Below are 22,616 nucleotides of genomic sequence, written 5' to 3' on the forward strand. Positions count from 1 at the left end.
TGATCTTTGCCAAATGTCTGTTGGGAGCGTTGGCAGGGGGTGAGTTCTGCATGAGTTCAACTAACTCTAACCGTCCATGAGATACACAAACAGGATTCTGTGCAAAAACATATGAGTATGTCCATGAAAGGATTCTGCGTGGTGATTAGAGCTGAATGACTGTACAGATTGAGTCAGTCATAGATTTAGACCTCCTGCAGAAAAGCTGCGTAACTAAGAATGGCCCTGAGCTCGGCAAAGTATTATGAAGTTCTTTTATGAGTGCAGGTCAAGTAAATAGACCCCTAGCTTCTTTTGGCTCCAGTCATTAAGTCTGTAAAGTGAAGCAGAGAGAGAAATCTGCAGGCAATTATTTCTTCTTCTTCTGCAGTAAAGACCGCTGCTGTGTTCAAGGTCTGCTGAGATTGAATGGGATGGTCTGAGGCCCAAAACTGGACCACTACCTTCACATCACTGAGCTACATCAGTGGGCTCGGTATGTAATTCAGGCGAATACAACGCTTAGAGAAGAGTTCGCTCAGTTGGCTTCAGAAGAAAAAAAAAAAGAGAATTACATAAACTGGGAATGGCATGAAAGTAAATGTTTAAATGATCTGAAATGGAAAACGCTGTACGTGGGGGGCAGAATAGACAAGCATAAAACTCTGTGATGTCAAGTGCAATACTAAAGCATAAAGCAGACAACCTTGACGACCTCTCAAGTAAATATGAATATGTGCTGAGATATATACAGGAGCTTAATCACTGGCAATGCCAAGAACAGGAACCTTAGAAGACACAACATGACAACAGCCATGAAAGGACTGACACAACAAAGGGACATCTCCTTTTAGGTTAAAGGGGATGACATGAGGGGGCAGACTGTGAAAAAAACAACATCTACTTAGAATTCAAACAAGGTTAAATCAGACACTAGAAAAGGAAGGGGCCACGTGAGTGCAGCGGAGGGGCGATGGATCCTGCTACCTACCACACTCAACAAAAAATGCAGCCAGCAAGCTTTGAATTATTTAGAAGCAGTGTATTTTTTTTTTCCTCTTCGCCTTATCTGTCTAATTCATCTCTCTCTCCCTCACCCTTTCAAATATCCCACAGGGAGCCCTCCCACTCTTCCTCCTTAGTCCACAGATCATTAGCAGAGAGTACGGAACCAGATTGGAGCCCTTCAAAGAGAGGGAGGATCTCAGGGCGCTTTGATCCTCTTCTCGGCCGTCTTGGTCAAGGAGAAAACAGCATAGATTCCTTTGCCCTTATTGCACCCCCTTCTAGCACATTGAACCATAATGTGCACACTAAAGTTCCTCAGTTTTTTTTTTCTTCTCGCTGTGACAAGAAGCAGACTCTGAACCCCCATCCCCCAACACGACCACGTGACCAGTCACCAAATGTGTGACCCATGCCTCTACTTTCCCTTTGCGTCTCATGCTGCAGAGTTTGTGAAATTCCTCTTATCTAATGTTTATGTAAATATTACCAAAGAGCCAGCTTGCCAAAGTCCCGCTGACGGATGCAAGGACGTGCTTTCTCACTGACAGTGTCGTACTTTATGTTGAGATAGCTCTCACAGCACTGCACTTGGGAGAAACTCTGGGCTCAAGGCCAAAGGAAAATGGCCGGCTCTGACCCATAAGCACCCTTTGTCTGAGGCGGTGATGGACAGACAAAGAGCCCATGCACAAGCTCATGAATGCTAATTAGCTGGTATTGTGTTGTCCCCTTATATAAATTGTTGCCGCGCACAAACACGGAATATCAACGAGGGGAGCGGAAGGAGGCTCAAATCAGCAGCCGGGCTCCTCCAGGCTCGGTTTGGTCTCTCAAGAATGACAGACTATTGTTGAGGGAAGAAGGGGGCACACAGCACTACATTATTAATTCCTGTCAGTATCATAAGTAACACACTCTACTGGAAGAGGAAACTTAGGCAAAACTGAGTTAACAATATTTTTATGAAGTGGGATATTTTGCCTATGGGAAATGAACGCAAGGGTCAGCTGAACACCACAGCTGGTTGTGAGTGTATGACTGATGGCATCTTTTTAGCCCGCAGTGCTTCCACTGACCGTGTGTAGATGCCGTTCTTGCGGCAAAAGGAGTTCTTCACGGAGAGGCGTCTGTTGTTAAGCTCCAGGGCCGGGAAGCGTCCCTCATCCAGGCGCACCATCTCTCCATGGGTCAGAGGCAGCGCTGTGCAGTTGGAGTGGTTGCCTGGACAGGGGTATGAGGACGACACTGTGTGGGTCGTGGAATGAAATAAGTGATTCGTGATCTTTGTAGTCAAATCTCGAAAAACAATTTCAGTCTTAAGTACAGTATTAGTTCAACATAAAACAATAAAACTCCAGGCTTGAACTTGCACATGGTTCATTTTTAACTAAAAAGACCTAACTTGTGTATACACGTATTTTATTATCATCAAAATGACTTCATCTGTAGAACATCATCATCAGTCAGTCAGTCTGGCCCCACTGTCCAGTAAAACAAACAGCCGCCAGTCGGACAGTCCAGCTCCACGGCTGGGAAAACTGGGGAGAGGCTGAGAGGGGCTAAGAAGCCCTCTTTGTATCCCCTCACAAACACAGTCCTTGTCTGTACTGGTCTAGCCAGTCCCTGTTTACTGACCCTGGTAACCCTGGCATCATGCTAAATGCTGACTAAGCTAAAGTCACCATTTGAAGGCTTGACCTGACCCTTCACTCTTTCCCGCGAATCTCCCTCCATCTCCTCCTAACACTCTGTTTGTCTCCACTGCTGACTACTCTGAGCTTATGGGTGGCCAGACCAAGACTAGAAAAATTGCCCTAGGTACCTCCATTGTGATTAGTTGCCAACCAACCACAATGTATTAACAACCAGTCCACTAATGTTGATTAACTTCCCCTGCCTTATGCTTTTGGGTTTGAAGACAGAAACCTTGATAAAGAGTTTCCAGCAGCGGTAATGTCACCTGGGATAATTCACAATCATGAAAATTGGCTTCTTGATATAGTGGTGCAAGAGCCACTAACGCTGTAGTTATATAATTACTCTCAGTCTGACTAATGACCTCAGCATTAAACCACTGCCAAGCCATTTATCCCAGTATCGATCCGTACTGCAGTTAAACATGAACAATAATGTTTATTCATCTGCATGTTTCAGCTGTTTCACTGGTGCCTGTCAGCCAAACAATGTAAGGAAATACAGGTTTACTTTTATTGTGCGAGCCTTCACGTTTTTATTTCATAGAACAGACTTTCGGATGTGCAGTCATTAAGATGCAATTCTCAGCAGAACTGTCCGAGGGGAAAAGTAATTTCAGTCGATAGCTTAAGTTGCAGAAACAGAGAGAGAAAGTGAAATGCTGGCACTCAGTTCAGCAGTCCGTCGCGTTTCCTACCTGAATCTGCTTTTTTGGTGTATTTTTTACTCTGGCCTCGGATGATGAGGATGAAAACAAGCAGGAGGATGAAGATGAGGCCCACCAGAGCAATCACGACCAGGAACCACCACTCCTCATAGAATGGAGAAATTTTCTGGGCTGAAAACATAAGAGAAATCAATATCTAAATGAAATATGTATTAGATAATTAACACGGTTTTGCATTAACTGGTCATTTTAAAATACCTGATATGGAAGGGGAGGGGGCGCTCGGGGACCCATAGCCATAGTCATTGACCGCAATTACTCTAAAGTCATAGGTGACCCCTTCTCTTAGCATGTCCAGGTTAAGTGTGTAGGATGTCACCTCCTTAGGAATATCTTTGATGAGGATATCCCACAATCCTTCATCTGAAGACAAGATGAGAAAAGATGTCAGTATATCAGCTGCTCAAGCTGTAGTCGTCATTGAGGAGGGACTCGTGCAAAGACATGTTTATGTGTGTGTCTCACCAGACGGTCTGGCTTCGATGACGTATCGTGTGATGGGTGCACGGCCTTGATCACCGCTTGTCCAGTGCAGTGTGAGGGCAGTGCCATAGCGAGAAATAAAGGGTTCTCCGGGAGGGCCTGGGGCTCCTTGGGGAGGTAAAAAATGAATAGTTAGAAAAACTGGCATTCTGTCAGGGAGGCACTCAAAAAGATTAAATTACTGACACGAACATTAGAATAAAAAGCACCTTCTCCAGGCCCAGTGGTGATGTTGGCCTCGACCTCGGGGCCATAAGTTAGCGTTTTCGCACGGATGCGGAAGTTGTAGGTGACGCCGTCGGCTAGGTCTTTGATCTTCATCCACAAGGGAGTGCTGCCCTTCACATCTACTGTCACTATCTTACTGACACCTGGAGTGCGAGGAGAGGAGTCTGTACAGGAAACACTAAGACTCTAGATGCTGCTTTCTACGAGCGACAAATAGCCAAGCTTTGTTTGTTTGAACAGACACACAGAAGAACGTAGACAACTTCACAATGACAAAGAGTTAGAAGACCTGACAGACACACGCACACGCGCGCACACACACACACACACACACCTTTCCAGAATCAACAGAGAAGGTGCATTATTCCAGCAGTCTCCGAGATCGCCAGACAGGAAGAGACACCAGGACAGACAAGCTGATACTCCCTGTCTTTGCTACTCAGTTCAGCTTTGCTCTGGGTCTATTAGCAGATAGCCGAGGGACCACAGCAGCCTCAGCTCTGCATTCCACCTCTGCTCCCAATTACTAGGCAATCTGGTCCAGGCAACGACACTTAGCCAGCTATTAGCCATGTTTCTCTTAGCGAGAGAGGAAGCTGTGCAAAGTTTAACCAGAGCTTTCCAGCATATTTTATCAGCCATGCCATATATGCTACTGCGGGGCCTATACTCATCTGCAACACATTAGAGCACGAGCTTAAGCAGCGTGGGTTAAGAACGAACATAGTAACGAGGCTAGTTGTAAATCACTGCCTGACACAGCCAGCTGAGGAATGTCAAGACATGGCAGAGTTATTAGGCTCCAGGCAGGAGTTTCTCACCATCGACCGGAGTGCAGGGCTCGTAAACCAGGCGGTAGCCCTCAATGATACCGTTGGCCTGCTTGGGCTCTCCCCAGGACACGTTGACCGAGGTGGTGGTCAGCTCGCTGAAGTGGATGAAGCTCGGAGCACTGGGCGCTTTGGGTGAAGAAAAGGGGTAAAGAGGTGATGACAGCTGGATCTCTTCACAGTACTGAAACAAAACACTACATACACTGCATACTGAGCTGCAAAGACCTGGATATACCACCCTGGAGTACATGCTCATGAAAATGAATTGGTAAAATCTAAGTGAAACATTTATACAACAACAATTTGAAGTTCAGCAACATTTATGTATCTTCTTCTTGACTTTCCTCTTCAGTAAACATCTGAGTTCTCATAAGTCACAATAGTAATTTAGCACATTTGTTAAATTGCTCCTGTTGCGGGGGCTCTCATAATAATTTTCTTCAAATTCTTTAGACATTTGGGTAAATTACACTGTCAACAAAAAAGTAGCATCGGCGCAACACGTCAGAGTGAAATCCAAAAGCGGGTTTCATAGTAACAGCATGGAAGGTGCTTTGACATATTCATGCAAATCACATTAAGCTGGTTGACATGAAACAGGAATACTATGAGATTAACAGTGAAAGAGGTTTCATTGTTCATTGCTTATTATCAGAGCATGAACAATAAAATGTTTGGTGCATTTAAAAATAGCAGCCGTGGGGCCCAGATCAATGTGGAAATATGTAGATAAAAAAACAAACACACACAGATCCAGTATGACTAGACACACAAATGAGTCACCAAAAAAGCAAACCCAAGGTAGACAGGAGAGTGCGCAAAATCGTTCTGTGACCTTGAACAAGAGCTGTGAGAATTCCGCCTGCTGACCCAACCCAGATCCAGCTAAGTGTCAGGATTTAGCCGCGATTCTGCATAAAATTCACAAAAGCTTGTGCTGGCTCACTTCCCAGTACCCTGTGGTGCAGAGAGCCAAAATTCCTGCCTGTGTTTTTAAGTTCTCAGCACTTTGTACCCCTCGCCAATGTCACAGCCTTCAAGGGGGCGGAAAAAGACGGGAGAAATTTAAACTGTAAACCATTTTTGTGCTGAAACCGCAGAGGAGGGACTCTCGCTCGCTGGTAAACACAGACGTCTTTGTGCCGCTGCAGCCAAAAAACTAATCTACATGTGTCCCCCGCACTCTGTATTCATTGCTCCTCCGCTGTCATTGGGCTTCCACCCCCCTGGCTCATCCCGGAAGAGGTGGCAAGAGAACTCTGATCTCTATGGCTATATCTCACTGGATGAAACTCTTTAGTGAAAATGTTCTATTTCTTGGTGAATAGGAGGAGTTGGTCTTACATTATGTGCACTTCAGTTTTATGCAGTTTTGTGTGACACAGTGGCCATGAAGCACTCATGATCTTAACTTGAGGCATCTTTTGTTACTGAATGGAGCAGCTTACCTTGAGACACTGCTCTACACAGGCACTTAAACAATGAGGATACATTTTGAGAAGAAGTGTCACTATGCAGATGACAGAAAGCGACAGATAGAGGAAAGGCAGAGAGGCAGTGAGAAGCACAGAGCCTCAGACTCTGAAATGACTCATGGTTTTGGCAGAAGAAGGTTTGAGCTGGAAGATAAATGCCCCTGGTCTTCTGAACGATAACTCTAATCGCTCTCTCTCCACATCTGGATTCAGTGTAACTCACCTGCTTGCTGAGTGCGCCCTCTAGTGGGCAGGGAGCGCGGTCCATCCCCTGCAGCATTGAAGGCCGCCACGCTGATCATGTAGGTGGTGTAGCCTGTCAGGTTTTTAAGCTTCACGCCGAGCTCCGGCAGGAACAGGGTACGCAGGCGCTCCGTCTCATTCTGGAGCTGAAACTCCCAGAAATAGATCTATAAACAGAATAATAGAGTTGAGGATGCAGAATTCATTCAGTCTTTTTTTTTCAATGAAAATAATTCAAATAATAAGGAGGCTGTTATGTATTTGAGTTGAAAAAAAACACATAATTCATACCTTGTAACCCTGTATATCCCCATTCTGAGCATCCAGAGGAGGAGGGTCCCATGTGACATCCAGCTGTGTGGCTGTTGAGGACTGGACCACCACGTTTTGCGGTGGGGCTGTCGGGACTAGAAAAGGGGGGCAGAGTGTGACATTTAAGAAATAAAGAGGTAAGCAGATTAACACACATGTTCCACAGTGAAAGAAGGAAACATACCAGCCTCTCCAACGAACACTTCCTGTGGTGCACTGCTAGGACCCTCCCCCACAGCGTTGTACACGCTGAGACGGATCTCGTAGCGTTTGTGTTTATTCAAATCTGCAAGGAGAGAACCCATAACAGCATTATAACATAACAGCTAAGATAAAAGAGCAAAAAAGAAGTTATTCCAGGGAGACACAAAGTCATAGTGACGCCCGTGGCAAGACAACATCCTAAATTGAACTGAAAAAAACCCCATAAAATAACGCAGGGGTGGAATTGTAAGGCGAACTGATGAAAAGATGAGGTTGTTGTGGGGACATGGGGAAGATTTGTCAGTGATTACAAAGAAAGAAAACACACTGAAATAATGACAGGGCAGCTCGGAGAGATTAAAGTCATATGCACATCATAGGAATCAGCACCAGCCCCTCAGCGGATACAGCTGAGTGGGAGGACGGTGCAATGCGCGCTTGCTGTGAATTATTATACAAATGGCATATTTTGTGGAAGTAAAATAGATGCAGATGACATGCAAACAAACGGAGAGCGATGGAGCAGAGACATGAAGGGATATAGAAAACTTACTATCCAGTTCATATTGGGTGAGCGAAGATTCACTTAAATTCCTGACGCTGTAAGGAGCTGGAGTTTGGAAAGAGGATGAGCAAGGTGGGGGAAAACAAGGGTGGGACACAGGATAAGGAAAGAGTAGAAATATGTTTATTAGAAAAAGAATAGATATATGTTTATCTTGCAAAAGCCTAAATGGCAGCATCAAAGCAATGCTTGGACTTGGAAAATAAGCACATGGTAGCTTCACTTGCTCCATGTCAACTCACCAGTGAGATCAGCCCAGTTGGCAGAGGGACTGTTGACTGTGCGGACAGTGAAGCTGCGAAGCCGGTCGTAGTGTAACTCTCGGTACCTGACCCTGAACCCCAACAAGACTCCGTTGATGTGATCATCAGAGGGAGGCTGGAAAGAAAAGAGGTCGGCTTAACGGACAATACATAACAAACATAGGATGCGATCGACAGCTCTGCCCGATAAAATTAATTCTTCCATTCACATAACACAGTGCTGAGTAATTCAACAGTGTACCTGCCAACGGACCAGCACAGATGTGGTGGTGTGAGGTGTAACAGACAGAATTGTCGGGGCTTTGTCCGGGGCTAGAGAAGATAAGCAAAAAAAAAAAAAAAAAAATTGGTGTTAACAAACCAACACAGCTGTGGAGAGTGATCTAAAATTCAAACATTCTGGTAGGGAACAGCTTGAGAGTAAACACACACACTGTTGATGTTAAATATTCACAGTGAAAATCCAAAGTCAAAATATGGATGTAAAGGCATGTTCACACAACTACAAACGTGTTCTACTACAAATCCACAGAGAAGCAACAGATAATGACGGCGTGCTGCACGGTGACATGTTTGGTCTTACCATCCTGTAGCGTGGTGATGGCCTCGCTCTCCTGACTGTACTCACTGTCTCCAATGTCATTGGTGGCCTTAATGCGGAACTGGTAAGAAGTGAACGGCTTTAACCTTTAAAGAGAGACAGAGAGCACGATGCGTGCACAGGCGATACTAAACAAACAACTGCAGTTGTTTACGAGGATAAAATGGACATTCATATTTACCTATCCACTATGTAGGAGTGTGTCTCGTGGCTGACTGATGCAGAGTGGACAGTCCAGTTACTGTCTGGCAGCTCTCTGTACTGGACTGTGTAGTAACGAACCGGGGACAGGCCGTCGCTGCCTGGTTCCCATGACAACAGCACTCTGCGGGCCTGCACTTCCTCTTGAGGCACGACAGGACGACTCGTGGGCTGGGGTCGAGCTGAAGGGCGCACACACACACGCACGCACGCACACACACACACACACACACACACACACACACACACACACACGGTCACTCTCAGACTTAATATTTTGAGGTGGGTCATTTAAATAATACATTTTGGCTGCAGTAGTTACCTCTCTTTTCTGTTGTGACCACCAAAGCCTCGGCAGCCTCCCCCCAACCTTTTCGTGTTTGAGCAGTGAGGCGGAATACATAAACCATTTCTGGCTTCAGTCCAGCCGCTGTGTACTGTCGCGCACTGGGGCTCAGCACGTCGACGGTGGCGGCGTTACTATTTGAGGAGTTTCTTCTGTATGTGATCTGATAGGCTGGGAAGACGAGCTCATTTAACATGCATAAAAGTCACGCATAAAAACAACAGAAGCAAATAGAAAAATCCAGCTGCACTTCAAAATCAAACAACAGTACACGGAGTCAGTTGAAGGAAAATTCTTTTCTCGGAACGGGACACAGAATAACATATTTTGTTCAAATAAAAGCTCTGTTTGCCACTGCCTTTTATTACATTTAATTTGGAAGTATTCATATCTCACACTTCACTGCAGCTGCACTATAATTTTTACTCTTCTGCTTAATGCGTCTTACTCTATTTAGCTTGTTCTTTATCTTCCACTTTATTTCACTCATTCTAAATCCTATTTATGTGTCTTGTTTTTCTTTTATATTTTCGTCCTATTGCCTTTTATGTCACAACTACAGCACTTTGCACTGCCTTAGTATTGAAAGGTGCTATACAAATGAACTTGCCCTGCCTTTGTCTCACAATAATATACAAGATCATAGATGAAAGTCTGTATATTGTAAACTCACCCAGGATAATACCGTTGGGCTGTGCAGGCGGCTGCCAGATGAGCCTGACTGAGTTGGTTCTGACTTCTGGGAAGAGGATGCCGACCGGAGGACCTGGCACTATCACACGTAAATTACAAAAATGAGTGTTATTTGGGACATCTCTTGATAACAATCCCTTGATAAAAACTGCACCAAGGAAATATATTAATCTCAAAATGCAGGGCTGTTATTCAATTATTATCAAAACAAGATTAAAAAACCCTCTCTATTATGTTTAGTCATACAAGGAGAACATTTCAATCAATTCTGCTGAAAAAATACTTAGAGTGGGAAAATTCTAGATACAAATGGATTAACAACAAGTAAAATTATCTCAGCACAGTGGCATATATATATATATTTTTCAATTTGTCTAGAGAAAAATACAATTTCAGTGATAACAAGATTAAATTGGTTGGTAAAATAGATCTGTTTACCATCATCCAAGGTCCTCTCCAGGATGGAGGGCGAGCTGCTCCTTCCGTCTCCAATACGAGTGAACGCCAGGACCTGGATCTCGTACAGGACATACTTGCCCAGACCACTCAGCTGGACACTGTGGCTGGTGTTGCCCTCCACTGTCCAGAAGTTGGGAGCTTTGTCTGAGTCCTTCTCCTTATACACTACCTGAGAGACGCAGGGAATGTTACACAGTTAGGTGATTCCCTATTAACACATGGATGTTTTTTCTATAGGTTACTGTGATACTGATTTGGATCACTTGAACGGACTGAGATGAATGGTATGAGCTGCGGAATGACCTTGTAGCCCAAGATGAGTCCATTGCGGTCGGTCTCTGGGACTTCCCCCCAACGCACCAGGATGCTGCTAGAGGTGGTGGCGAAGGCTGACACATTGGTGGGGCCGCTGGAGGGCACTGCGGCAGGAGTTAAAGACCAATGTTTAGAACACTGCAAGTATACCTATGCATGTCATTTTATCTTGGCATTTGTGTACATATTTCCCTCCTCACCGGACTCCCTGGTCCTGCCGTGGACTGGCTGGCTCCAGGGTCCAGAGCCAATACCGTTGATGGCCTGAACTCTGACCTCATACTCCGTCCACTCCTCCAGGTCCTCGATTGTGAACTCCCTCTCCAGCCGGTCCATGATGACATGGGAAAGAACTCCCCCTTTAGACCCGGCTTTGGAGTATTGGACACGGTAGCCGACGAGATCTGGGTTCCCATTGTACTCCCACTCTGGAAGTGGCTGCGAGAATGTTTTTTTTAATTTTTTTATTTACCCTCTTGAAAAGTCATTAAAAACATAATTGCTATGCAAGCCATAAAAACAGGTCTGGGTGACTTTTAGTGCATTAATATTGAAATTAACTGTTGTGAGAAAGTGTTTTGAGGCTGTTTGCAATAACTCGAACAGTCACTCAGGATAAAAACTACCTGTTTTCAATATCTAACACTGGCACATGCATGGGAATACGCATGATAAGTGAGCATAGTCATGTAAATATGTATTGGGCTTTTTGCTGTGAAAGAGCTTCTGTTCTTGAAATTAATATGGCCGACTAAGACTTCCGTGACCATTGCAATGAAGCGGACCACAAAATTATACTACAGTTTAACACCCAGCTTTTGAAAATCATTGAGCTATGTCATTAATTTTTAGAGCCGTATCATAGAGCTCCGCTGTTAAATCCAGGTAACATGTACCTTTTTTTAATCCAGGAGCTGCAGGAGCATCTCGCTCAGGCACTGGCACAGTTACAATAATGGACAGATGTAGCAAAGACTTCATTGGCGAAGTGCTGACGCTGAAATCGGCGATAATCAAGGACAGAGTGCATGCACCCTTTCCAAAATGTTATCAGTGCCATCTCTTGTATTCATCATGTAGGAGCCCCGAGAGCACAAGAACAGATGCACATGAGATGGAAAAGGTGACATTAGCTGCTCAAAGAAGTGCGCAAAATCATAAATTGGGGTTTTGTACAAAAGTGTTCTTGGTGAGATTTAAAAGCAATCTTTTAAATCAACTGATGCAAGAAAGTCATCATTTAATGTCGAACTTTTTAATATAAGAAAAAAATTTGATTTTGTGGTTTTTATGGGCGAAATGAAATCGTGTAAATCAGATTTCCACAAAGCTTATCTTATGAGTGTTGCATCCAATTAATATCCAAGGGAATTTTGCCAATTCAGTCTTGTACACAACATGATTTTCCGACATAACAACGAGAGGGACGAAAAAAAAGATAGCAATTTGAAATAGCTTATATGCGTGCAAAGGCATACCAAAACAGCGCACAGTTTCAATAGTCTGAGTCTGAATAGGAACAACCCCGACACGCATTTTTAAATCTAATAATAATCTAATAAAACTGCTAACTTCATACACACTGAGCCAGGGCCAATGCGCAATGTTTTGTGAGAATTTACCACCCAGCGGAGCCACAGGCTGGTCTCACTAGCTGTGCGCAGGGTGACATTGGCAGGGGAGATGTCTGGTGGGGCCTGCAGGGTCTGGATCTTCCTGGAGGGCTGACTGGGAGGACTGGTGCCCACAATGTTCACCTGACGCATCCGGAACCTGGGACAAAGAAAACCAGCAGGTGGTGGATAAATCATCTAAAGGCGGGAGTTTAATCATGATACGGTGGTGATATGAGAAGGGATTAGATTACTTTAGATTAGATTAGATGAAACTTTAATGATGCCCAAAAGGAAACTGGGTCATTGCAGTAACAGAGAATAGGATGTATTTGTGAGGAGAGAACTGAAGAAAACAATGCAAACAAAGCATATAAAGATAAAGGCTAATCAGTGACGAATTTAGTTTGGAGTTCGAACATACTGCACTTTGCAGCATCCATATTAAGTGTTTTATAAAAGACGGGTGTGAATAATATTAGTTTCATTACGTATTGTAAACTGGTGTCTGGGCTCACCTATAGAAAGTATAAGGGTTCAGGTCCAGGACCTCCAGTGATCGGGCATCAGGTTCATTAGCCAGCTGATGAACCATCAGCCATTCTTCATTCTCTCCTATTATGCCAATCTGAAAAGCACAGAGAGAAATGGGGCGATATCAGCAGCCAAACAAATTAAACAAATAAGCTTGTTAAACCCCTGAGCCAATATTAAAACATCAAACAACAAAAACAGACTGTTGTAATTATGTTAAAATAAATATGAAGTGTCTCACCTGAGCTTCAACCTGCCAGCGGGAAATAGATGTCTTGCCATCATAACCAGGTTTGAACTGCAGAGTGACAGAGCGAGGGCCGATGTTGGAGATGGCTAAATTGGTGGGAGGACCGGGCAACTCTGTGGAAGAGGGATAAATTAAAATGACATTCAAAGCATCACAGCTGTTAGAAATACCGTAATAGAAGTCTGCCGAGTCACAGCAGGTGGAATGACCATTCTAAAAATCCTCTGCAGCTTATTAAGTAGATCTTTCAAGTAATAAATTCTCAATTTCAACTCGAGTAGTTCATCTTCTCGTTTGACCACAAACCTGGTGGTACGCCAGAGGAGATAGTGGAAGCGGAGAGCTGGCCCTGGCCCTTAGAGGTCATGGCTGCTACCTGGATGGTGTAAGTGGTGAGGGCAGTGAGCCCCGTCACTTTGTATTCCTGAGTCAGGTTGGGCAAATAATGGGTCACACGAGTGTTGGTCCTGTTGAACTCCTCCCAGGAGATACGATAGCCTGGAAGAAAGTGGCAACATCCGAATAGTATTGTGTTTTCACAGCAAACATACCTTGGTGACACATAGATTGTGCAAAGCAGAGAAGACATGTTAACATTGTGGAGTTATCCTTAATGGTTACCTGTGAGAACACCATTTTTCTCTTGTGGCTCCTTCCAGCTGACTTTTAGTGAGGTGTCCAGGATGTCAGTGAAACTAAGGTGTCCCACAGCACCAGGGGCTATAAAAGATAATAAAAACAGGCAGTAAACGAACAGCCTGACATGTAATTATCTGCAAACTATATAATGCCCTGAATGGGGACACCTACTATCCTCGTGGGTGCGTAACCGTTGAGGCAGGCTGCGGGGCCCGTCTCCTGGGGTAGTGAAGCACAGCACTGATGCGTAGTACTCTGTGAACTTTTTCAGGCCGGCGATGTACCCGACGTGAACACTATCCTGGAAGTTGGGACGCACCGTAACCATGGTGACCTCATTTGCATGACTGGGCTCCCATGCCAACAGCTGGAAATGATGCGACAGGGTGCAGGATTTAAATGTAGCACATTACAGGTTCGAAATTTAATAAAGTAGAAATTCAAATTAAAACTGTTCACATAAAAAAAAAATTTCTTAGGTTTATGAGTCACATAGAAAATTCTGCTTTTTTTCCACAATATTACGACCACTGCTTGTAATGAGATTTCAACGATGGTGTGCTCTTCTACCTCTGACCACTAGAGTGTGCCAGTTGACAGAAGGGGGGGGGGGGGGGGGGGGGCTGCTCACCTTATATCCCTGGTTGATTCCATTGATAAACTGAGGGCTCGGGGCACTCCAGGTAAAACGCACCGTGGTGGAGTTGACAGCCTCGGCTTGTACATTTCCTGGTGGCACAGTGGGCACTGATCCAGAGAGAGGAGAAAAAAAAAACGAAAGAGATAGAGAGGGGGAGAGAGAGATGGAGAAAGGGGGTGGGGGAATACAGACAGCCGAGGGGAGAGGGGAAGGGAGGAGGTGTGAAGACAGACTAGTGATGAGATAGGGAAGGTAGAAAAAAAAACAAACTTGCAGGCAATTTCAGACCAGCCTCCTTAAGAGTGTGAGAATCGGGCTGAAGCATTTTTCATTTTTTCTATTTTGGCTCATTTGGGAAGGTAAGAACATGCCAATCAAACCGGGTGTGAGAGCGGTTGCCTCAGGCGACTTCCAGGTGAACCCTGCAGCAGTTTGTTTGAAGTGAGCATGCCATTCTGATGTAACGGCGGAAAACAGCCTGGGAGTCACATATTAATGAAGCTGATTGGGCAGAATTGGTCCTCATATCCCTGTGCTATCCTTGATTCTGTTTGAAAGTATTTAAATGCACATCGTGATCTGCTCTTGTGCCTGTAATGGAGTGAGTGATGGGAACATCCAATTAATGAGAGCTGAGCTAAACAACATGAATGCCTTGTTCACTGTCGTTATTCACTGACAGTGACTTGGATGATGAAATTCTTTTTTTTTTGCAAGGGAAGGGAGATGGAAATAAAACAGTTTGCCACATACCTTCCAGGTTTTCAAAGCGCTGCTAATTAAAAAACAAAACTCTTGTTTTTCTTTACAAGCTGTACATTTGCTTATTTGCAGATGCAGCAGACTCTGATTTGGACCCACTTGTGAATTGATTGATTGATTGATCAGACATCATACAGGAAGCGAGCTGAAGTCTCCAAGATTTTAACAATAATGTATGCCAGATAGAATCAATCACTTCTCAAGCATTTGAAGTGTTTTGTAATCATCCAGCCAAATGAAAGTGACAGAAATAGAAGCCACACACACACACACCTGCTCAGTGCTTGTAATATAAATGAACCAGAAGAGCCAATAAATAAGGATATATAGAGAGAGAAAAAAAAATCAGATAAAGCATATCGAGACAAACGACTTTCAAGAGAGACAAAAACTAATGTCAGCAACTTCTTTCTAGCTTTGCTAAAGTTTATATTTGCAGCACATTTATACTATTGGACAGAGAGAGTGAGGGTTTGTGTTTTATGTGAGTGATGGGGGATATTAGACTAAAAGCTTAGGTCAGGTAAGAATAAGAAATGCTTTATGCTCTATTTCTTGTAGTATTTTAGACTTGACATGACAAAAAGCTATATAAATAAATTAACTTCAACGCAACAGGCTAATATAAGACACTGGTAAAATCTAATGCAACCAAAATATCTGCTGATTCACCCTCTGTAATAACTGTATCTGAGCAGGGAGTAGAACAGAATAGGGAGATGGAATCACCCCCAGTTTTCTTATGAGTGCTCTTGAGAATATTTAGTGAGTCTGGTGTAGAGGATCTCTGTTCATGGAGTGGATTTAACATGACAGGGATTCTGAGATATGCAAGTGTGTTAAGCCTTTCACAGCTTTATATTCAAGTTAAAGGAATTTAAAATCAAACTGGAAGCCAGCGCAGCATATCTAAACCAGGACCGATATCCTCTTTCTTGTGTTTGTTAAAGTCTAGCAGCAGCATTTTTGAACTGTAATCTATGAATTGACTTTTTAGGAAAGCCAGTAAAGAGAGCATTATTTAATCTTCCTCTAATAAAAACATGGATTAACCTTTCAACATGCTGATGTATTAGCAATAGCCTACTTTGGCTGTAGTTCTTGATAATAACAAAAAAAAGTCAGCATGTTAATGTGTGGTTGATCCTTATTGTAAAATTCTTCTGAGGAGCCAGATTCACAACCTATATCTGAAATGTGCACTGCCTAGGCGCTGAAATAATCTTGAATTTCATCTCGGTGTAGTTTTACAGTAACAAATGTGACTTTCATCCTCTGAAGAGTTTCAACGAGAGGGAGGGAGGCGAAGAACATGAAATGTTGGAATCACTGGGCGTGATGGAAATATGTAGCTGTATGACACCGTGGCACCTTCACAATATGTGTTCTAATTATATTACCCAGCGTGTACAACGAGAAGAGAAGTCAACTGAAGCAGCTTCCCTCAGCGACGTGTGTCACAAGTCTGACGCACATCATCACCTGGTAATGTATGTGCAGAGTCTATTTGATCTGTGCTCAGACAGGCCAACCAATGTCTCAAGGCTTTTTTTTTTGTGCTGACAAAGCTGAAAGTGATCAATCTAAACATAAAAACCTAAGTAAATGCTTGGATAGAATAAAAAAAAAAAAAAAAAGGCTCTGATTAAGCTATTGGCTCATGTTTGCACATAATTCGTTCTGGAGTACTGCTGCATTTACTGGGAAATTAACCACATAAAACCTGACAAAAACAAATAAGCAGTGCTGAGAGGGAAATAACACTTACATGACCATGCCTATTAAAAGCCTGGTTGCCGGAGTCTGTGCTAATTGCCGAGTTCTGATTGAGGCGGGAGTGAGGAAAACAGCCGTTGTCTTAACAACGTGTGTGAATCACCTTTTCAAGGTTAGCAAAGGATTAAAAAACGGTGTGCTGTGAAGAAAACGGCCCTCTTAATTTGATAGTTAAAAAATAGATGATTGGATTAACTATCACTCGCAAGTTTCACGCCGCAGGCTCAATATCCGCCGAGCTACCATTGATGAGGCTGCAGGTAGTGAGTGAAATTTGTGAAAGTAAATAAAGTCACTCACCTCCTTGCAGAGTCCATTCAGTGACCTTGTGGCTGTAGGTGCCCCTGCCTGCTCCATTATAGGCTGCCACTTCAATTTCATAGTTGGTCCAGATGATGAGGTCCTCCAGGAGCAGACTGGTCTGGTCTGGGTTGGTGATGTTTTTCATCTGGCAGTCCACTGGAAGACCAGACAGACAGTACCTGACAGCAGAGGGAGAGACAGGCAGACAGATGGACAAAAATATAAATATATTAGAACCCAGACCCTCTAGAAATAAAAAGAAAGGAAAGAAGAGTAGCAATGAAAGAGAAGCCATGCAGAACGGTTAGAAAGTGGCTACAAAAAGAGAGGTGACAACAGATGAATAGAGAGGAAGGTATTTAATTGGCACCAATTATTCTATTGCAGCGGTGAAGGGAAATGGAGAGGAAGAAAAGGAGCTGACATAACAGTTATTATCACATCTGAATAGCAGTGGCCCAGACAGGCACCTATCCCTGAGAGGAAATTAGGCAAGAAATTAGACAGGCATGCTCATCTCACCTGATGATGTAGCCCTGGAGTGGACCATTCTGATGACTCTCGGGGGGTGGCTGCCACTGGATCATGATGGACTGATTGGTGCGGCCACTCGCGATGACTGTCTGGGGGGGGGCACTGGGAGGCTCTTCGGGGAGAGTTAGTCTGGTGCAGCAAAGAAAGAAAAAGGAAAAGAGAAACGATAGAGGAGACAAAGAGTGAAGCTATGCATTAATTATCATGAGTTTCGCATATTTCTATCCCATTTCATCATAGACATCAAATCATAATAAAGCCAGCTTTTTGTATTTTTTTTTTTCCAGAACACCATAAAGCAAAGTTGGAGTAAATGTGGCTGTGTCTCCGTCCAAAACATATTCTCTACAATACTGTCCGCAGAGGGACATCTTGCTGTGGCACAAGGATCAAAGAGGCCTTGGTGAAAATGGAGCAGCGCAATAGAGAGACAGTGCAAGTGAGAGAAAGATATAAAAGAACAAGAAAGAGAGATCCAGGCAGACTTTCCCCTTAAGTCAATTTAAGATGACATCTTGATTTCTTCCCAGTGCACCGGAGCACTGCTCTGGAGGAGATAAAGCAGAGTGTTTAGGATCAAAGAGGTGTGCCGGAGAGATGCCTCAGAAAAGCCCCGCACTCTCACTGACGCTCAGTCACCCTCCTGCGGTGCGCCCTTGTCTGGGCACATTCACACCGAATTCAGCCCTGTGAACGAGTGTGTGGTGCAAAAGGTGCATGATGGGTAGTGATGGCTTGCCGCAGGTATGAAAGCGGCAAAGGGGTTGCATTGATGCGGTCAAGGACAGACAGTAGTGTGCACAGGTGAATTGTGATGAACTAAGAATGAGTGTGTGTGAGTGCGTGCGTGTGTGTGCCTGTGTGTGATTACGCCCGTTTCGTCTTACTAGTCGAGAGAATTCCCTTGAGATTCGAGTCTGTGTGAATCTCTGCCTCTTTCAAGACTCTCGTGAAGTACAGCAAAGACAGATGAAGCTGGGTCAGCGCACCCATCAAGTCTTCACAAAGCGCAATTTCAGCTCATTCACAGTTTCATCATGAAAAGGCCCGTCCCGAAGTCGGGCTCATCTCTCACTCACTCCCACAGGAGCGAAGACCAAAAAGTGGACTTAACAGGAAATAATCACAGGGTTTTTCTATTGAACTTCCGAGATGACGGGGAAGAACGGGCTGTTCCAGAACTGTGCAACAACGCTGTTCCCATGGTCGGTGTGCATGTTAAGATACAACAGACTAACAGCAACATTTTTAAAATTCAGTAGATGCAGAGCAACAGTACCCACCGGTCAGTCTCTTTGCTGAACTGGCCCCTGCCCACGTCGTTGACAGCGCACAGGCGGAACTGGTACGAGCGTGCTGGGATGAGGCCACCAACAGTAACCCCGGTAGACTCTGGCTCAATGTTGGCCAGCAGCACCGTCCAAGGGGCATCTGAGAGGGAGGAGACACACATATTAAGACAGAGCTGTGAGCAATAGCCAGTGAACGGAAAATGACCTTATGAGAGCATTAACATTCTTGAGAAAAATCTCACCGGCACAACTCAAATTTGAATTCCATGTTATTCCCGACTATTATTGCACACCATTGTTTCATTTTCAGTAATAATATTGCAGCTACTGATAAAACACAACCCATTTATTTTGTATACTCCCCCCTCTAAATATCAGATTGAAATTCAATTATCCAAAAACCAGATCCCATCTGCATCCTTGGATTCATTTTCCTCGTAATGAGTGTGTCATCTTCTCAGTTAGCCTGAGCCTCAGTGAGAAATGGTTGAACGATTCAGTCTCCATGGGTGGAAGCATTCACACTTCTTTGATTTTATCAAGCGAAAGGAAGATAAGAGCTTTGGACACCAACACAATTTGGTTCCCCTGATCATTTTGTAAGGAAGCGCACAGGTAAGGCAATTGAGTTTTCTCATTGCAGAAGGTAAGAGAGGATGCTACTGCCAATTTTGAAGCATAATAGAAATGTAATGTAATAAGAGGGGTAGCAAATGAGTGCTTCCAGGCAGCAATATAAAAGAAACAATAAAATGCATTTTTTTGTGAATTTTGTGAATGTGATGGTGACACTGGTGCTAAGGTGAAGTTGAACACTAAACCACTCACTGTTCTCTGAGACTTCCAGGATATAGCGGATGAGTGGGCTGTTTCCATCAAAGGCCTGGGCCCATGTGAGGTTGATGGCCCTCTTCTCTGAGATACTCAGAACTGCTATTGGGTTTTCTGGAGCATGGGGCAGTTGCCTGCATGACAGCATGTGCGTGTGAGGGGAGGGACAAAGTGATAAAGCCAAATAGAATCAGACAAGAGAGGCAGCAAATAACAGAATTAAACAGCCAAACTGAGAGCCTTGCATTGTAAATATTGGAGAGGTTTGATGGATTGGAGAGGAGAGCACTGATAAACCACAGCAGTGGAGAAAACATCCATCCATCATGTCTTCCAAGAAAAAAAAAAATAGACAGCAAGATAAGACAGAGGAGACATAACACAAATATGCAAACCTGACTCTGAGATGGGCATTGCGGGAGTCATTGCCACCCACTGAGGTCACCCTGCAGGTGTATGTTCCGATGTCACCCGACCACGTCTGGGAGATGTGCAGGGTCCCGTCGAGATCCAGCCGCAGGCGGGGCGACGTGTTAACGTCAATCACTGAGCCGCTCTTCTCCCATACATACCTAGAAGTATAGTATATACAGTGCATATGAATGTAAGTGTAGTACACACACACACACACTCATATATACACACTCGTACCTTAACGCTATCTCTGAGTGTGGTGACAATAAATCTGTTTGCTTTGTGTCAGTTCATAGAGCAAAACACAGAAGGTGCTGACACAGATCAAAAGCCTGATGCCGAAGTGTTCAGACTCTGAAAACCAACTCTCTCTCTCCGTCACACATACAGTACAGAACCTGTCCTATATGCACATATGGATGCCCCCCCCCCCCCCCCCCCCATACACATACACATACGCATGCGCACACTAGGGGCTCCCATGATTAATTGCAACTGTTCGGGCTCTCCAGCTAATCTCCTCTGTGTTGCGTTTAATTAAAGGCGCTGTCTGAAGTTATTCATCTGTTTACATATTCATCTGTTTACCCCGCGATCTGATCAATGCCGTGGGCCCACAGGTGACAGGCACTCTAATCACTGGGCTCCATAGACATCATTTCAGTCCCTCCGAGACGGATGCATGTACACACACTCTATCATGCTCGAGACTGTCTGAAGAGTGAGGAAAAGCGATGGGCTAATTCCTCAATCTGACTCTAAGAGTTTCAAAATCTTCCCATAGGAGGTCGTCAAAGGGATAAACACTACAAGATCCTTCGCAGATTTCATAAGCTAATTAAGTGCAACATTGATACCCAAGCTTCTTTTCTAGGCTGCGTTTGCATCAAGAAATCATAACAAAAAAATATATGTGGTCTCTGGCATTTATTACAATTGCATGGGATTTTTAAAAAAAAAGAAAAAAAGAAAAATGCTATTACAAGTGGATGTCATCATTACCTGATAGTGACACTGGGATCATGGGTTACACCACAGGTCATAACAGCCTTCGTCCCTTTGATGACACTTTGGTCTTGCGGTGGTTTAGTGATGCGAGTTCGTGCTGTACACGCACACACACACACACACACACACACACACACACACACACACACACACACACACACACACACACACACACACACACATTCAGAGACAGTGTTTGAACAGTGGATTGAAGAGAGTTTGCATGACTTGGTCTCATCTTTCACTGAATGTCTTTCCGAAACAGAGTGAATCATGCAGTACTTCCAATGGGTGGAGAATTTTGCAAGACTTTAAAGGACTGCTAATGTGAATTTATGCACAGAAAATGAGTACATGTGTGAGTCATTAGACTATATAGTCATAATATCTCCACAAGACAGTTAAATTCCACATCCATCAGTAAACAAGTCACGGATTTTGAAAAAAAGCAGGATATTTCGTTTTCTTTTTATATTTTCTAATGTAATAAGCAGGGTTTGCAGATGAATGGAGTTTCCAGTTACTGTTATCCTTACCCCAGACCACTAGATCGGCTGAGGCCTCATCAATGCCCCTAGAGTTACTGGCCATGCAGGTGTAGGTACCAGCATCAGACAAGTGGGAGGGACTGATTAGCAGGCTGCCCGACTCCAGCAGGGTGAACCTGGGCAGCTGGACCGAGCCACTGGCCAAGACACGTTCACCTGCATGGAAGGGTGGAAGTGATTGATGGTATGGGATGGAGGACAGGGGGAAATGGGGGAGGTGTGGGGGGCAGAGAGAAAGAGAGATTAGGGTATTGGAGAAATGTCAGGGAAAACAAAGAGGGGGGAAGCAGTGCAGCAAAGGTAAAGAAGTACAACTTGTTTGCAGAAAATGCATGTTCTGAATCTTTACCATAACTCTCAACTTTGGCAAATCCTAATGCAGCATAATGAAACCCCCTCCCCTGCACCTCATGCTGTTAGCCCACGCACCTTTCTGCCAGGTGATGGCTGGCCGTGGAGCTCCTGAGGTCTCACAATGGAGAATGACTGACATGCCGTCAATCACGGCACTGTCAGAGGGACCAGCGGTGATATTGGGAGCGATACCTGAGAGGGGAGGGGTCAGCAACACACACACACACACACACACACACGCACAAACAAAATCAGGTAAGACAGAGGTGATAATGAGAGACATAAACATCTTTCTCCCTAATAAAGCAGACGGCAGCTGAGAGCTTAATAGACTTGACAAAGGGGCGGCTGTCAGGTCTCATTCTCAGGGATAGCTTTGAGAACCTGACAAAGCGCCTCCATCTCTCTGCTTCTCCTGCACATTCTCTGATTCATAAATAGCCAATAATTGCCCGAGCATCCAAGGTGACAAATCTGTCACTGCAAGG

The 22,616-nt window shown here is 44.3% G+C and overlaps 1 protein-coding gene across 5 annotated transcripts in view; it reads right to left on the reverse strand.

The window, feature by feature from the left end:
* Nucleotides 1-22,616, reverse strand: part of sdk2a (sidekick cell adhesion molecule 2a) — an 81,399-nt gene that overhangs the window by 3,214 nt on the left and 55,569 nt on the right. For 2 of the 5 annotated variants that reach the window (XM_056402520.1, XM_056402519.1), the window contains exons 10-43: nucleotides 22,204-22,320; nucleotides 21,763-21,930; nucleotides 21,221-21,323; nucleotides 20,200-20,376; nucleotides 19,802-19,938; nucleotides 18,965-19,112; nucleotides 17,670-17,810; nucleotides 17,145-17,326; nucleotides 14,298-14,413; nucleotides 13,838-14,033; nucleotides 13,649-13,747; nucleotides 13,334-13,525; nucleotides 13,019-13,140; nucleotides 12,762-12,871; nucleotides 12,253-12,403; nucleotides 10,831-11,068; nucleotides 10,619-10,734; nucleotides 10,295-10,484; nucleotides 9,837-9,935; nucleotides 9,140-9,334; nucleotides 8,798-8,999; nucleotides 8,599-8,702; nucleotides 8,257-8,327; nucleotides 7,995-8,130; nucleotides 7,741-7,797; nucleotides 7,168-7,269; nucleotides 6,963-7,078; nucleotides 6,652-6,838; nucleotides 4,942-5,079; nucleotides 4,102-4,284; nucleotides 3,875-4,000; nucleotides 3,608-3,772; nucleotides 3,380-3,520; nucleotides 2,064-2,232 (exon numbers count right to left, since the gene is read on the reverse strand). In XM_056402520.1, coding sequence (XP_056258495.1) covers nucleotides 2,064-2,232; nucleotides 3,380-3,520; nucleotides 3,608-3,772; nucleotides 3,875-4,000; nucleotides 4,102-4,284; nucleotides 4,942-5,079; nucleotides 6,652-6,838; nucleotides 6,963-7,078; nucleotides 7,168-7,269; nucleotides 7,741-7,797; nucleotides 7,995-8,130; nucleotides 8,257-8,327; nucleotides 8,599-8,702; nucleotides 8,798-8,999; nucleotides 9,140-9,334; nucleotides 9,837-9,935; nucleotides 10,295-10,484; nucleotides 10,619-10,734; nucleotides 10,831-11,068; nucleotides 12,253-12,403; nucleotides 12,762-12,871; nucleotides 13,019-13,140; nucleotides 13,334-13,525; nucleotides 13,649-13,747; nucleotides 13,838-14,033; nucleotides 14,298-14,413; nucleotides 17,145-17,326; nucleotides 17,670-17,810; nucleotides 18,965-19,112; nucleotides 19,802-19,938; nucleotides 20,200-20,376; nucleotides 21,221-21,323; nucleotides 21,763-21,930; nucleotides 22,204-22,320 — 4,894 coding nt within the window. The remainder of the gene's footprint in view (nucleotides 1-2,063; nucleotides 2,233-3,379; nucleotides 3,521-3,607; nucleotides 3,773-3,874; nucleotides 4,001-4,101; nucleotides 4,285-4,941; nucleotides 5,080-6,651; nucleotides 6,839-6,962; nucleotides 7,079-7,167; nucleotides 7,270-7,740; nucleotides 7,798-7,994; nucleotides 8,131-8,256; nucleotides 8,328-8,598; nucleotides 8,703-8,797; nucleotides 9,000-9,139; nucleotides 9,335-9,836; nucleotides 9,936-10,294; nucleotides 10,485-10,618; nucleotides 10,735-10,830; nucleotides 11,069-12,252; nucleotides 12,404-12,761; nucleotides 12,872-13,018; nucleotides 13,141-13,333; nucleotides 13,526-13,648; nucleotides 13,748-13,837; nucleotides 14,034-14,297; nucleotides 14,414-17,144; nucleotides 17,327-17,669; nucleotides 17,811-18,964; nucleotides 19,113-19,801; nucleotides 19,939-20,199; nucleotides 20,377-21,220; nucleotides 21,324-21,762; nucleotides 21,931-22,203; nucleotides 22,321-22,616) is intronic. The other 3 variants (XM_056402523.1, XM_056402521.1, XM_056402522.1) reach the window with 3 other exon arrangements.

Source organism: Seriola aureovittata, chromosome 17, assembly GCF_021018895.1.
Source record: "Seriola aureovittata isolate HTS-2021-v1 ecotype China chromosome 17, ASM2101889v1, whole genome shotgun sequence".
Taxonomy (NCBI): Eukaryota; Metazoa; Chordata; class Actinopteri; order Carangiformes; family Carangidae; genus Seriola; species Seriola aureovittata.